The sequence below is a fragment of the Trachurus trachurus genome (assembly GCF_905171665.1).
Source record: "Trachurus trachurus genome assembly, chromosome: 24".
Taxonomy (NCBI): domain Eukaryota; kingdom Metazoa; phylum Chordata; class Actinopteri; order Carangiformes; family Carangidae; genus Trachurus; species Trachurus trachurus.
Window position 1 is genome coordinate 12240891 of NC_139910.1, and position 12588 is coordinate 12253478.

General features: G+C 37.3%; 1 protein-coding gene across 4 annotated transcripts in view; it reads left to right on the plus strand.

The window, feature by feature from the left end:
• Window positions 1-3156, plus strand: part of gphnb (gephyrin b) — a gene marked incomplete at both ends in the record, with an annotated part of 102210 nt that extends 99054 nt beyond the window's left edge. For all 4 annotated transcript variants that reach the window (XM_084000934.1, XM_084000933.1, XM_084000935.1 and 1 more), the window contains 6 exons: window positions 39-126; window positions 354-427; window positions 657-721; window positions 834-937; window positions 2368-2464; window positions 3023-3156. In XM_084000934.1, coding sequence (XP_083857060.1) covers window positions 39-126; window positions 354-427; window positions 657-721; window positions 834-937; window positions 2368-2464; window positions 3023-3156 — 562 coding nt within the window. The remainder of the gene's footprint in view (window positions 1-38; window positions 127-353; window positions 428-656; window positions 722-833; window positions 938-2367; window positions 2465-3022) is intronic.
• Window positions 3157-12588: the final 9432 nt, after the last annotated feature.

Genomic DNA, 12588 nt, shown 5'->3' on the forward strand with positions numbered 1-12588 from the left:
TGTGTGTGTCCGTGTGTGTGTCTGCTTGCACCCCACAGCCCCGATGACCTTCTCAACGCTCTGAATGAAGGCATCAGCCGCGCTGATGTCATCATCACCTCAGGAGGAGTGTCCATGGGAGAGAAGGTATGTGACTGAAGACAGTGAACGCATCCAGTCATGTTATTGTGTTTCAGTGACACCGTGTGGCAGAGAGTGGGACAGCAGCATTTACAGTGAACAAGGGGAAAAAAAACACAAAGTCCAATTTCGTGCACCAATTTAAATGACATTTTTATTATTTGTACTATTTTTTTTTAGTCCTTTGTGTCAGTATTTGATCAGGTTTTTTTAATTTATTTCCTCTTCTTCAGGATTACCTGAAACAGGTGCTGGATATCGATCTTCATGCTCAGATTCATTTTGGTCGTGTTTTCATGAAACCAGGGTGAGAAAGGTTTTATTATTATTCTTTATTCTGAGGCAACTGTCCTCACTCATCAGGCATTTTACAGGCAAATTGATAAGAATGAGTAAAGGTCAACAAAATAATCAGAGCGATGTTGCACAAAAAAGACAAATTACACAAAATTAAAGCGTGTAATATAAAATGTGAGACAGATTTATAATCATGGTTAAAGTCTAAACTGATTTATGTTGATTTGTTTTGTTTTCAGTCTCCCCACAACATTTGCGACCTTGGACATCGACGGTGCTCGCAAACTAATCTTTGCCCTCCCAGGTAGTGTGTGAAGTTGAGAGAAAGAGTGATTCACGCCGCTGCTTCTGAGGAGATGTTACTCATATATTTTTCTCTTCTCGCTCTCCTTTCTGTGTCTGTCCGTCTGTCCTAGGAAACCCCGTGTCCGCTGTTGTCACCTGTAATCTTTTTGTCATCCCTGCCTTAAGGAAGATGCAGGGCATTTTGGACCCTAGGCCCACCATCATCAAAGCGAGGGTAGGATGTAGAGGGCAACAAGGACAGAACCCTGGCTTATTGGCCAAGACATACAAGGCCAAAGGTTTTGAACTTCTGGTGGTCACAAAAAGTTTTTTTTTTTTCCCCTGTTTAGTGATCAGGTACAAGATCTGTTGCATACGGGCTGAAAAAGATGTTTCAGCCTCCCACTGTATCAGATGTAGAGATGTAGATGTCACTTTGAACAAAAAAAACCTTCCAATTTACAAAAAGATCTGTTCTCTTCTCGCTTGAGGACATTTTGGTGTATATACAACAAACTGCAGCAGAGAGCAAATACAAAACATCAGAATACTTCCAATTATATTTGTACTAAAGTTTCAGATCGGGGCATTGCAGTCCATTGCATCTTAACTTATGATTTTATACCATTTTCATCATCCGCTTGATACATATTTATGACCACCATGTTTTGCTCTGACTTGGCAGAGAAGGCAATCACAGCCCACACTGACCTGAAGGCCTGCTCCCCCGTCATGAATATTCATAATTGTTGAGCAAGACAAATCATAATAATATCACACACACACACACACACACACAGAGCGTAGACATAGCCTGTGTGTGTCCCCAAGTAGCATCATCAAGTAAGAGGTCTGGTCCCCTGCCATCATGGGCGCTATCCAGAGTGCTATGCTACATCACTTGGTGTTATAAAGCAGTTAGAAATCAACTTGAACACATTACTGCCACTTAGTGGTGGAAGTGATGGCTCTAAAGTGCAGATGAAGCCAGATAATTTCCCTCAGCAGATGGCATCAGACCCAGGTCAAATAGTATTCTGGAAAAAAAAAACCTTGGTGTCTGCCAGCAAAGTTGGAAGAGCTTCCCACTGCTTTCTGTTTGCCTTTTTGCCTATTAGCAAATATATAAAGTTTAAAAATGTACAAAAGTATTTGGCAGAATTTGGGTTGGCAGCTAGCATTTAACCCAGTAATTATATTCTGGTGATTGCCTAGATCTGGGATTTTTGCCATTAGGAGTATTTAATTTTTTTTTTTTTTCGTGTTGTTTGCTTTTCTTTCTTTCCTTTTTTTTTCTTAGCTGTAATCATTGTGCTGCATTCATGCGCTTGAGGAAAGTTGGATATCAAGGACTTCCCCAAGTTTGGCAGTAAATCAGTTCTTGGGGACACATGCTAAACAAACAGAAAATGTTAATTAGTCCAAAGCCTTGTGGGGATTAGTGATGGCATAACTGCAGCTACTTCCAAAGTTCATGGAAGAAACAAAAAAAGAGAGTCTCAAGAGATCAAACTCTTCATCGAGGTCACACACGTCCACAGTGTCACCAGTCTGAAACTGTCTACAACTAACTTTGTGGGAGGAAACCGGGGTTTGGCCACCCACGACAATAAAGTGACTTGCTGACGTGTCGTTATAATTTATGTTGTATGTTTTTTTCCTCAGTTGTCTTGTGATGTGAAATTGGACCCTCGCCCTGAATACCACCGCTGCATTCTGACATGGCATCACCAGGAACCTCTGCCGTGGGCACAGAGCACAGGTACCAAAGTCATAGTCAACAAATAATACTGTATGGAAAAAATAATAATAATTAGCTAGATAGAAGTATTTTGGGAGATACCGTTTGTGAGAGCACATGCTTCGGCCCTTTACAGAGGGAAGTGCATTAACAACACGTAGGTACAGTATGTGTATCACATTTGACATGGTGGTTTATCTTGTGGAGCTTATATCAGCAGAAAATATATTTCTTTTTCAGAGCAAAGAGGAAAAACTATGTTAAAAGTCTTTTTATCAGTCATACAGAATGGATTAAAATATATAAACTAGTTGTAGCCTCATATTTGTCTCATCATCAGAAAGATAGATAATGAATCATGTTGACAACATATTTGAGTTGTTGTGCATGAGCCACCGATCTCAACTATGTTTTAATCATTAGCTAGTTTGAATTTAAAACTAACAGGACAGGAAAACTGCAAAACACAAGAACTTGTTCAATTTTAATCTAAATGTCCACTTCCCCCCTCATGTCACGGTGCAGAGCTCTGATTCTAAGTGTTTTGTCCCCTCCGTCTTCCCGTCCTCTGTGTCGCAGGGAACCAGGTGAGCAGCAGGCTGATGAGTATGCGCAGCGCCAACGGGCTCCTCATGCTACCTCCGAAAACAGAGCAATACGTGGAGCTGCACAAGGGCGAGGTGGTTGATGTCATGGTCATCGGCCGGCTATGATGTCATCACGGAGGGACGGAGAGTCGGCGTCATATAGCGAGGGTTGGAATGGGTGGTTCACGGTGCATGTCCACATATCATTGACTATTCTGTAATATGCAACGGCACAGCTAGTTTTTATTGATTTGGATAACGTTGAGGTATAGTCAACATCTTGATCACAACCTAGATACATATGAAAAAATTAATTTAAAAAGATTATAGTATTTCAAACAAAGAAAATATAACTTTTAATGAAAAAATCAAATTATAAAAAGAGATTTATTCTGTAATATATTATTATGATTATTCTTATTATTATTATCATTATTCTTCTTATTATCATTATTATATTAAGGCAACTTCGTTCCTTTCATTGCAATTGCTTTGTGTGTTCAATGCTAGACCTTATCTATAGCAGTAGCATTTTAATAGACAGCTGTAGGTGCCTGCCAGGACAAAAAAAGAAAATTATTATTTTCTCATCTTTAGTGGAAAAAAATAATCTGTTTTTTGAAAATGAAGAAAACATTGAGGAAGACTCCAGATTTCCCATGGTGCTCAGCTAAGAGGAAGAGGAGGCACATCAAGGCCACTTCCTCTTTTGAGCGCCCATCAAGGTGACACTTCTGTTTTTCTCTCATTAGTATGCATCATAATGGCTTCACAAAGAGCTTTGCTTGTTGTTTATCTTGTGAGTCTTGTTTATGTGCGCAGTGCCAAATGCCTGGGCAGGGAAGTGTTGATGTTTGGAGGGGGAGGTGGGGGGGGCACGCCTCATTCTGCCCAGACCCTGAAGCTTCCTTATATTCACAGTGACCGGGTGTAAACTCTGCCCCAAACCCCCCCCAGGGGCGAGCTGAACCTGGGGAAAATAATCTTTTATTTGATCAACTATTTAAGAAAAAAAAAAGAAAGAAAAGAAACAGCTTCTTTAAGTGCTGACAGCCTTTTTAACCAACTTCACAAAAAATGTACAGAAAAAATAAGAACCATATTGTACAGATATATGTGACCAGCACTCCTAAGGAAATTATTAAGCAATGAGGAGACATTGAACAACGCTGTACTATAACATTTTCTGTAATGATATGAAACTGATGAAAGAGACTAAGATAATAAAAATCCTTGATGATTATGTAAAAAAAAAGTTCTTGTTGGGTTTCCTTTTTTAATAAAATATATCTAAAGAAAAAGCAGTGATTTTCTTCTTTGGTAGCCTACTAAAAGTTTGGTAGGTGCAGTAGCCTAAAGGTTAGAAAAGTTGCACGGATTTTGAATGAATGAGTAACAGTCATGACTCCCTCACTGACCATTGTCGAGGTCCATGACCAAACCACCTCAGTAGATAGGCTTACAGTTCCCAAACATAAAGGAGTTTAACTGCATTTATGTGACGTTTTTTGTTTGTTTTTTTAAGAAATTGGCGGGAACTAGCAAAAACTGTATTAACTACTTCTACTGGCATATTTTACTGCCACTTCAACATTATATTTTGATTATCAATATGTGCCAGTTAACCATAACCTAACCTACACAACAATCTTTAATACTAAAGAAGCTGTTTGTATGTTTTTGCTATTGCCACATATCTAATATTAATTAATTGATTAATTTCCACGTGGCTAAGTCACCAGTCTAGAAGAAATGTTGTGAGCTCGGCATCAGTTCTCATTCACTGAAAGCTGCAACACCAACTTTCCTTCCACTGACTTTAGCATGCTGTCTAACTGGCTGCTAGCCTGTCACGTCAATTTCTGATAGCAACTCACTGTAGCATTTAACTTTTACAACATAGCATTGCTCAGTGGGCATATTATAACCGACTACTGGGGAGAAAACTTGCCAATAGCCTCTTTAAACCACTGGTTTTTATTCTTTTCAGCTTGTGACCCTGCACATAAAGCGGTTAGAGCCCTTAATTTGCAGTTTAACCAAAGAGACATCCCCATCTGAATTTCTCAAATGATTCAATATAAGTTTCCCACGTTCTAGTATTTTACAATAAAAAGCAAAAGCCAGGAATAGCAACAAAAAAGTCCATAAATAAATAAAGATTTGTGATCTTCTTGCCTTTCCCATTAACCCCTCTCAGATTTATCTTCTCGTCACAGAAGCCATTTTTACAGTGTAGAATGACCTGAGTGCATTTCCGCTAATGAATATTTTTGTCCTTTTATGTATAAGTGAGTTTTAATGCAGGATTTTGACTTTTTTTTTTGTTTGTTTTTTACATTGCTGTGTTGGTACTTTTAGGTATGTATCTGAGTACTTTCTCCACCACTGCTCCTTCCGTATACAAAGAGGAAACAGCTGCATTGGAATGAATCATTGCAAAGAAAAGAGGGTTTAACTGTCTCTCTTTCCAGGAGGGTAAGTATTTAAGAATCGGGAACTGGCAGCAGAGAGACTAATGAAGAAAAGAGGTTAAGCACAGAGGTGTCTGAAAGGATTAACCTAATAGAAAATGCAGTAGGAAAAAGGCAGCTTCAGGCTTTGGTAAAGATATTTCCGAGGCAGTATGAGATTAGACAGTTTCTGTTCTGCTCTGCAAGGTGAAATGACAGTAGATCCCATTAGCTGGCGATGATTAATAGTGCTGTGACGAGAACTTAGTTAAATACATCTATGTGAATTTGTATAAAATGCGTGGAATGTAAGGGGATCAGTGTGGAGATGACTGTGGAAAAATAACGGAAGATTTTTCATACCCTCAAGTGCAATAAGTGTATTTATTAAAAGATACACTGACAGAGTAACAAGAGCTTTGCTAAGCATTTTATCTTTTGAGCTGCTCTGTCAGTTTATAATTTTCCTAGAGACACGTCAACCTGTTAAGGCTGCTGGGATAAAAAAAAAAAACTGTTGGAAAGATTATCAGGAACTACTGATGAATAAATAATTATGGAAACATTTAAAGACTCCATTTTTGTTATTTTGAAGATGCTGCAGGTTGTCTTACTGGAGGTTTTGACTGTAAACGTGTGTGCATGAGAATTTGTGAAGAAAGGAAAACTGCCATGTTTTTTTTTTATTATTTTTTTTTTTATCTCTGTTTCTGTAGTTTTTGGAGTGCAGCTGAAATGCCTTTGAGGCATCATCACACAGAAGAATATGAGCTAAAAAAAAAAAACAATAACAACAACAACTTACAAATGTGCATCAGAAATTCAATCTTACTGTATTTGGAAGGAAAACATTGTAGTTTTTACTTTTAGTGCAGAATTAGATTATAGATGCAAACTATAATCAACAAAACTGTTTTTAAGTTATGTATTATTATGTGTGTTGTACTAGGTAGGCTACAATATAAACATTTGCATAATATAATATAATCCTTTATTTGTCCCACAATGGGGAAATTTACAGGGTTGCAGCAGCAGACAACAGCAAAGAAATGTATAGGACAGATAACCCAGCCAGCACACCCATGTGGGGCCTAGATGGGCCCCATCCTGGCTCCCCAACTGGGGCCCAGCTGATTTTGTCCACAGTTTCCATGGAGGCCCTACATGTGTTAGCCCTGATGGGTTGATGCTGGGCCCTTGTTGGGCTTCATATGGGCAAAACCCATGCATATTTTTCTGGGATGCCCACATGGGGCCCAACACCAATCCATTTAAAAGCCCACTCTATTCTGATGTCTTTTTTTACTTTTTGGGGTAAGGACAGTCATGAGCTACGTCATTTTGGTTTGGATGGTGGTTTGTTTTTCCATTTTTATATATTGAATACAGAGAGCCCTTGTATGTTGTTTAGATAAAAATCTATTAAAAAAAAAAAAAGTTGAGTTGAAGTCCATGTAACCCAAGTGAATTTCATGTGGACCCCACTTGGATGTGTTGGCTGGGAAATAGCAGTAAATTAAAAAAAAAAAAAAAGAGCAGTATTTGTAATAGAGTGTGATTAAGACAAAATAATAAATAGGAAGTGATATAAATATATACACATTTGAATATTTAATTGTTAAATATCTAAGTATTTCACCCCTTACATTTCTGATGTAGGCTACTCTTTTTTTTTTTTTTTTTTTTTTTTTTTTTTTTTTAAACAGCTTTATTTAAAAGAAGCTGACAAGTACAAATAGCTGACAAGTACAAATAGTATACAGGGAACAGTATACAATGAGAATACAAAGAACATGTGCCAGGGGTAATGTTCATTATACAACAAGGTTATACATATTACAAAGGTCTATGGTTTTAATTGCCTTTTCATTTGCTGATTTGGTGATTAGCTTAAAATAAAGTTCCATTTCTTTTTGAAAAACATAAAAGCAAGGGGTTTTCTTAGAAAATTTACTTTTATGAATATGAAATTTTGCGAAAAATAAAAACAGATTTATTAAAAAGTAACATTTTCCTTCTTTCTTGGGATATTTATGGAAACCAAAAACAACATTTTCCCAAAGTAAAGTAAAATCTATTGTAAAAGAGTCAATAATAAATTTGCTAAGGTCTGCCCATAGTTTTTTCGTGTGAGAGCAAAGCCAGAACATATGAACAACTGTTTCTGGATGCAAATTACAGAAAGAGCAGTTAATATTAATGTCCTTTTTATTAAATTTTTGCATATAATGATTAGCTGGATAATATTTATGTATGATTTTGTAAGAAACCTCCTTAACCTTATTGGTGATTAAAAACTTGTTAGGAAGCATCCAAGTTTTTTTCCAATCAATATGATCTGTGAAACGATTCCAATAAACAGTAATATTAGGGGTAGCAACAATATCTTTTTGGAATAAGGCACGTACTTTTTTATTATTATTCTTTTGGGTTAGTGAGAAACATATTTTTCCTTCTGGAGAGTCAGTTGAATATGGGACAGATATAAGTCTAGATGAGGATGTACAACTGTTTTTAAAAAGCATTAAAGTGCCTGATGGTATAGCATTAGTGACAACTGAAAATTCCTCAGGAGTGACTTGGAGATTATGTCGTGACAAAAAGTCTCTGTAAGACAGCAAAACGCCTTCCTCATTTAGCAGCTGACTCACCAGCCAAATCCGGTTCTGGAACCAGGTTTCAATAAAAAGGGACTTATTTCTAACTATGATATCTCTATTGTTCCAAATAATATATCGGTGGGGTGAAAAGTTGTGCTTATAGATGAGAGTCCAGGCTAGGAGGACCTGTTTATGAAATACAGCTAGTTTAACCGGGAGTTTTTCTACATTATAGTTACAAGACAGTATAAAATGAAAGCCTCCAAAACGAGAGAAAATATGATGGGGAATAAAATTCCAAATTGAGGTGGGATTTTTTATAAAATTTTTTGCCCAATTAATTTTAAATGTATTGTTTAAAGTTTTAAAATCCAGGAAGTTGAGCCCTCCAGACTCATAATTATTCATGACGATACTTTTTCTAATGTAATGTGTACGATTTTTCCATATGAAATTGAAAAGCATCTGGTCAACAGCTTTGCTAATTTTATTATCTAAATGTAGTGAGATAGCAGCATAAGTTAATCGAGAGATTCCCTCTGCTTTAGTTATCAAGACTCTACCCTTTAAGGATAAGTCCCTCTGTAACCATTGATTTAGTTTTTTTTTAGTTTTTTGAATAATTGGAGTAAAATTTAGGGTGGATCTTGTCTTTTGATTCTTGGTGATTATAAGGCCTAGATATTTGACTTCATCTTTTACTGTTATGTTGCAGATAGAGCAAACATCGCAGTTTTTAACAGCTAGCAGTTCACATTTATTAACATTTAAGCATAGACCAGAAGCCTTGGAAAACTCATTAATGATGTTGAGGGCAATAGGTACTTGGCTGGCATCTTTTAAAAAAAGCGTAGTATCATCAGCCAGCTGACTAATGAAAATATCCCTACCAGCTATATTAATTCCTTTAATGTTGCTATTAATAATGTGTGTTGTAAGAATTTGTGTACAGAGTAAAAACAAATAGGGCGAAATTGGGCATCCCTGTCGAATACCTCGCTTGAGGTCGAATCGTGGGGTTGTGCCATGTTTTAATTTAATTGAACTATTACTGTGAGCATACAAGGTTTTAATAGCCTCACAAAAGTAGCCACCAAATCCGAATTTTTCTAAAGAGTGAAAGATAAATTTATGTTCTATTGTATCAAAGGCCTTATAGAAGTCCAGGAAGAGAATAAAGCTGTCATCAGATACCAGGTCAGAGTAATCAAGGATGTCCAATACGAGTCTGATATTATTTGAGATGTGTCTATTTCTCATAAAACCTGTCTGTGTCTCGTCGATAATTGTATCAAGGACTACTTTAAGTCTCTTAGCAAGCATAATAGCAAAAATCTTATAGTCATTGTTAAGTAGACATATAGGCCTCCAATTGTCTATAAACAGCACATCTTTATTAGGTTTAGGAATCAGTGTAATGATACCTTGAGTGAGGCTTGGAGGAAGTGTATTGTTTTCAATACTTTCTATAAATACCTGTAATAAAAACGGGGCTAACTGATTTGAAAAGCACTTGTAAAATTCGGCAGTTAGGCCGTCTGTGCCAGGGGATTTATTGTTTTTAAGAGAGTCAATAGAATCAAGAGCCTCTTTCAGAGTGAAGGGGGCATCACAGTAAGCTTTGTCATTTGAATCAATTATTTTCAAGTCCTTTATAGAAGTTAAATATGAAGTTGCAACTCCCTCATCATATTTAGAACTATATAAATTACCATAGAAGTTACTGCAGAAGTCAGAGATTAGTTTCATGTTTTCAGAGACGACACCATTAATATTCAACTGGTGGATAGAGTTGGTTTTGGAGCGATGTTTTTCAAGTTTAAAAAAATAAGCAGAATTTTGCTCACCTTCCTCTAGCCAATTCTTTCTCGATCTCACAAAGGCTCCTTCTGCCTTGCGTCGATATATATCGTCAAGTTTACCCTGAAGGTCTAGCAAAATCAGCCTATCTTCCTGTGAAACATCCTCGGGAGATCTCTGATAATACAAAGCAATTTTAGAGATTAACTCTTCTTCTTCAATTCTCCTAGACTTGGCAATAATACTTCCATACCTTCTCAGGAACTTGCATATTTCAAACTTACATAGCTCCCAGTTAGAATTATAAGCTTTCTCTCTACTAGCTTTATCCCAGAACTGGCAAATTAATTTGTTTATTTCTTTTATAACCGGTTTATGCTCAAGTAAAGAGTTGTTTAATTTCCAATAAGAGGATCTACAGTGGGTAACATCGGTTGCTAATAATTGTAAATTAATATATATTGCTCTGTGGTCAGTTAAAGGCGTGGTAAGGATATTAACTGTAATGTTATTTTCATTAATGGAGTTAGATATTAGCCAGAAATCGATGCGGGATTGTTTAGTTCCCATTTTATTACTCCATGTGAAGGATTTTTCATTTGGGAATTTTTTTCTCCATACATCTGAAATATCAAATTTCTCCATCAGCATTTTTAATCTTGTATTAGGAGGAGAGGATTGAGTTGGGGGCCACCTGTCAATTGTATTATCAAAAGTTATATTAAAATCCCCACCAAGGATAACAAGAGAGTTGGGATACTTGGAAAGCCAATTAACAATTCTGTTTTCTATCAGGTCAAGTAAATTGTCGTTCTCTAATTTAGAATTATATCCATACACATTAACAATAATGATGGTAGTATTAACAGATCTAATTACCAATAAAATGTAGTGACCCAAAGGATCACAATCTGAATGTAGGACATTTCCATTAAAGGTATTTTTAGCTGTAGTGACTCCGGCAGAGCGCTCAGAGCCATGTGAAAACCAGACCTCGTTGCCCCATTGTGACCTCCAAAAATTTACATCAGCAGATATAGAATGGGATTCTTGAAAGAAACAAAAGTCTGTTTTGAGTTGTTTGGCAAACAAAAATAAGGCTTTACGCTTGCAATTTTGTCTTAACCCCCTGGCATTAAGGGAAACTAAACACAAGGACAAAGTTGTCAAAGAACAGAGAAAAAGTTATACAAAGAGAAACCACTCACTTAGAAGGAGTATATCACTCATAAGGGGAACCGAGTGCTGCATTATTAGCATAAAATATGAGTAGAGTTGAGGTAAGGCCTAATAATAGACCAGCAAAATAAACAAAATAAAATAAAAACACAGCATATTTACTTACTGTTTGTAAGATCTGCCATCATAATAAAATAAGGTATAGTGCAATTAAGGAAGGGGAGATATTAAATGGTTTGAGCGTTTTTCTTTCTTTTTCATCTCCTATTTATAAAAAAATATATTGAAAAATAAATAGAGAAAATAAAATGATAAAAATGAGTCTGAAAATGAGAACGAAAGAGCTGCCTCTGAGTTGTGTTAAAACAAAAGATGAAAATTCAGATTACTGATTTTGTTCCGAGTTAAAGAATAAAGGGAACAACCTATCATAATACTTAGCTATACCTGACAGCATAGTCCTAAGGAGGGAGATTCACTTCGGATCCACTGATGAAGGCACGGCCTCCAACAAAGTGGGCTGCTTTCCCCTCCTTTCGAGCCTTCTCGATCATTGGCCACAGTTTATTCCTTCGTTCTCTGTCCTCTTTTGAGAGATCCTCGGCGAATCTCAAGTCGTTGTCCCGTAGAAAGCGGGATGTTTTTGCAGCTTTCCACACTGCATCTCTGTGTACTCGCGATGAGAACTGGATGATCACTCCTCTTGGTTTGGGGTCGTTTGGTCGTTTGTTGCCGAGGCGGTGCACCACATCAATGTTGTCAACGAGCTTGTTTTTTTGTTCTGGCAAAACACCTTGACAGATTTGAATGGCTTTTTGCCGCACATCTTCCTTCTCCGTCTCTTCCACACCATGGAGTCGCAAGTTCCACCGCCGGGAGTATCTCTCCAAGTCAGAGATCTTTTGCTGACAGACATCCACTCGTTTTTCCTCAGAAGAGGCTCGTTTCTCAATCGTAGATATTTTGACTTTCATATCCTTAATTTCCGCACAAGCAAAGTCAATAGTTTTTTTCAGACCTTCTATTTTCATTGCGTTTTCACCGACCATCTTCTCAATGCTGTCAGATCTTGTGTTTATCAATGCAGATAGAGAAGTGACAATGTCACTGGAGTTACCGTGCTCGGTGCTTTCGCGTGCATACATAGTCTTTTTTGGAGCCGGTGATTTGCTTGGGGTCACAGGGAGAGGAGGAAACTCGTCAAAGTCATCTGTACCGCCGGCAAAAGTCATGGTAGTGGTGTAGTCGTGACAACTGTCGATTAGCACATTACCTCCTTTAGCATTAGCTCCAGGCAATGTTGTTTTGAAGCCTTCCGTAACTCGACTTCTGTCTCGTTTTGGTGGCATTTATGTAGTCTCTTCTGTGTCCGCCGTGCTGGACTTTCTTAATAAGAGATGTTTGCCCGGAAAAAAAGAGAGAAAAAAAGCTGTAACTCTACTGTAGTAAAAACTAGCTTCGCAGAACTCGGTGAAAGCGTGTGCTCACTCGGCCATCTTGGCACGCCCCCTCTGTTGATGTAGGCT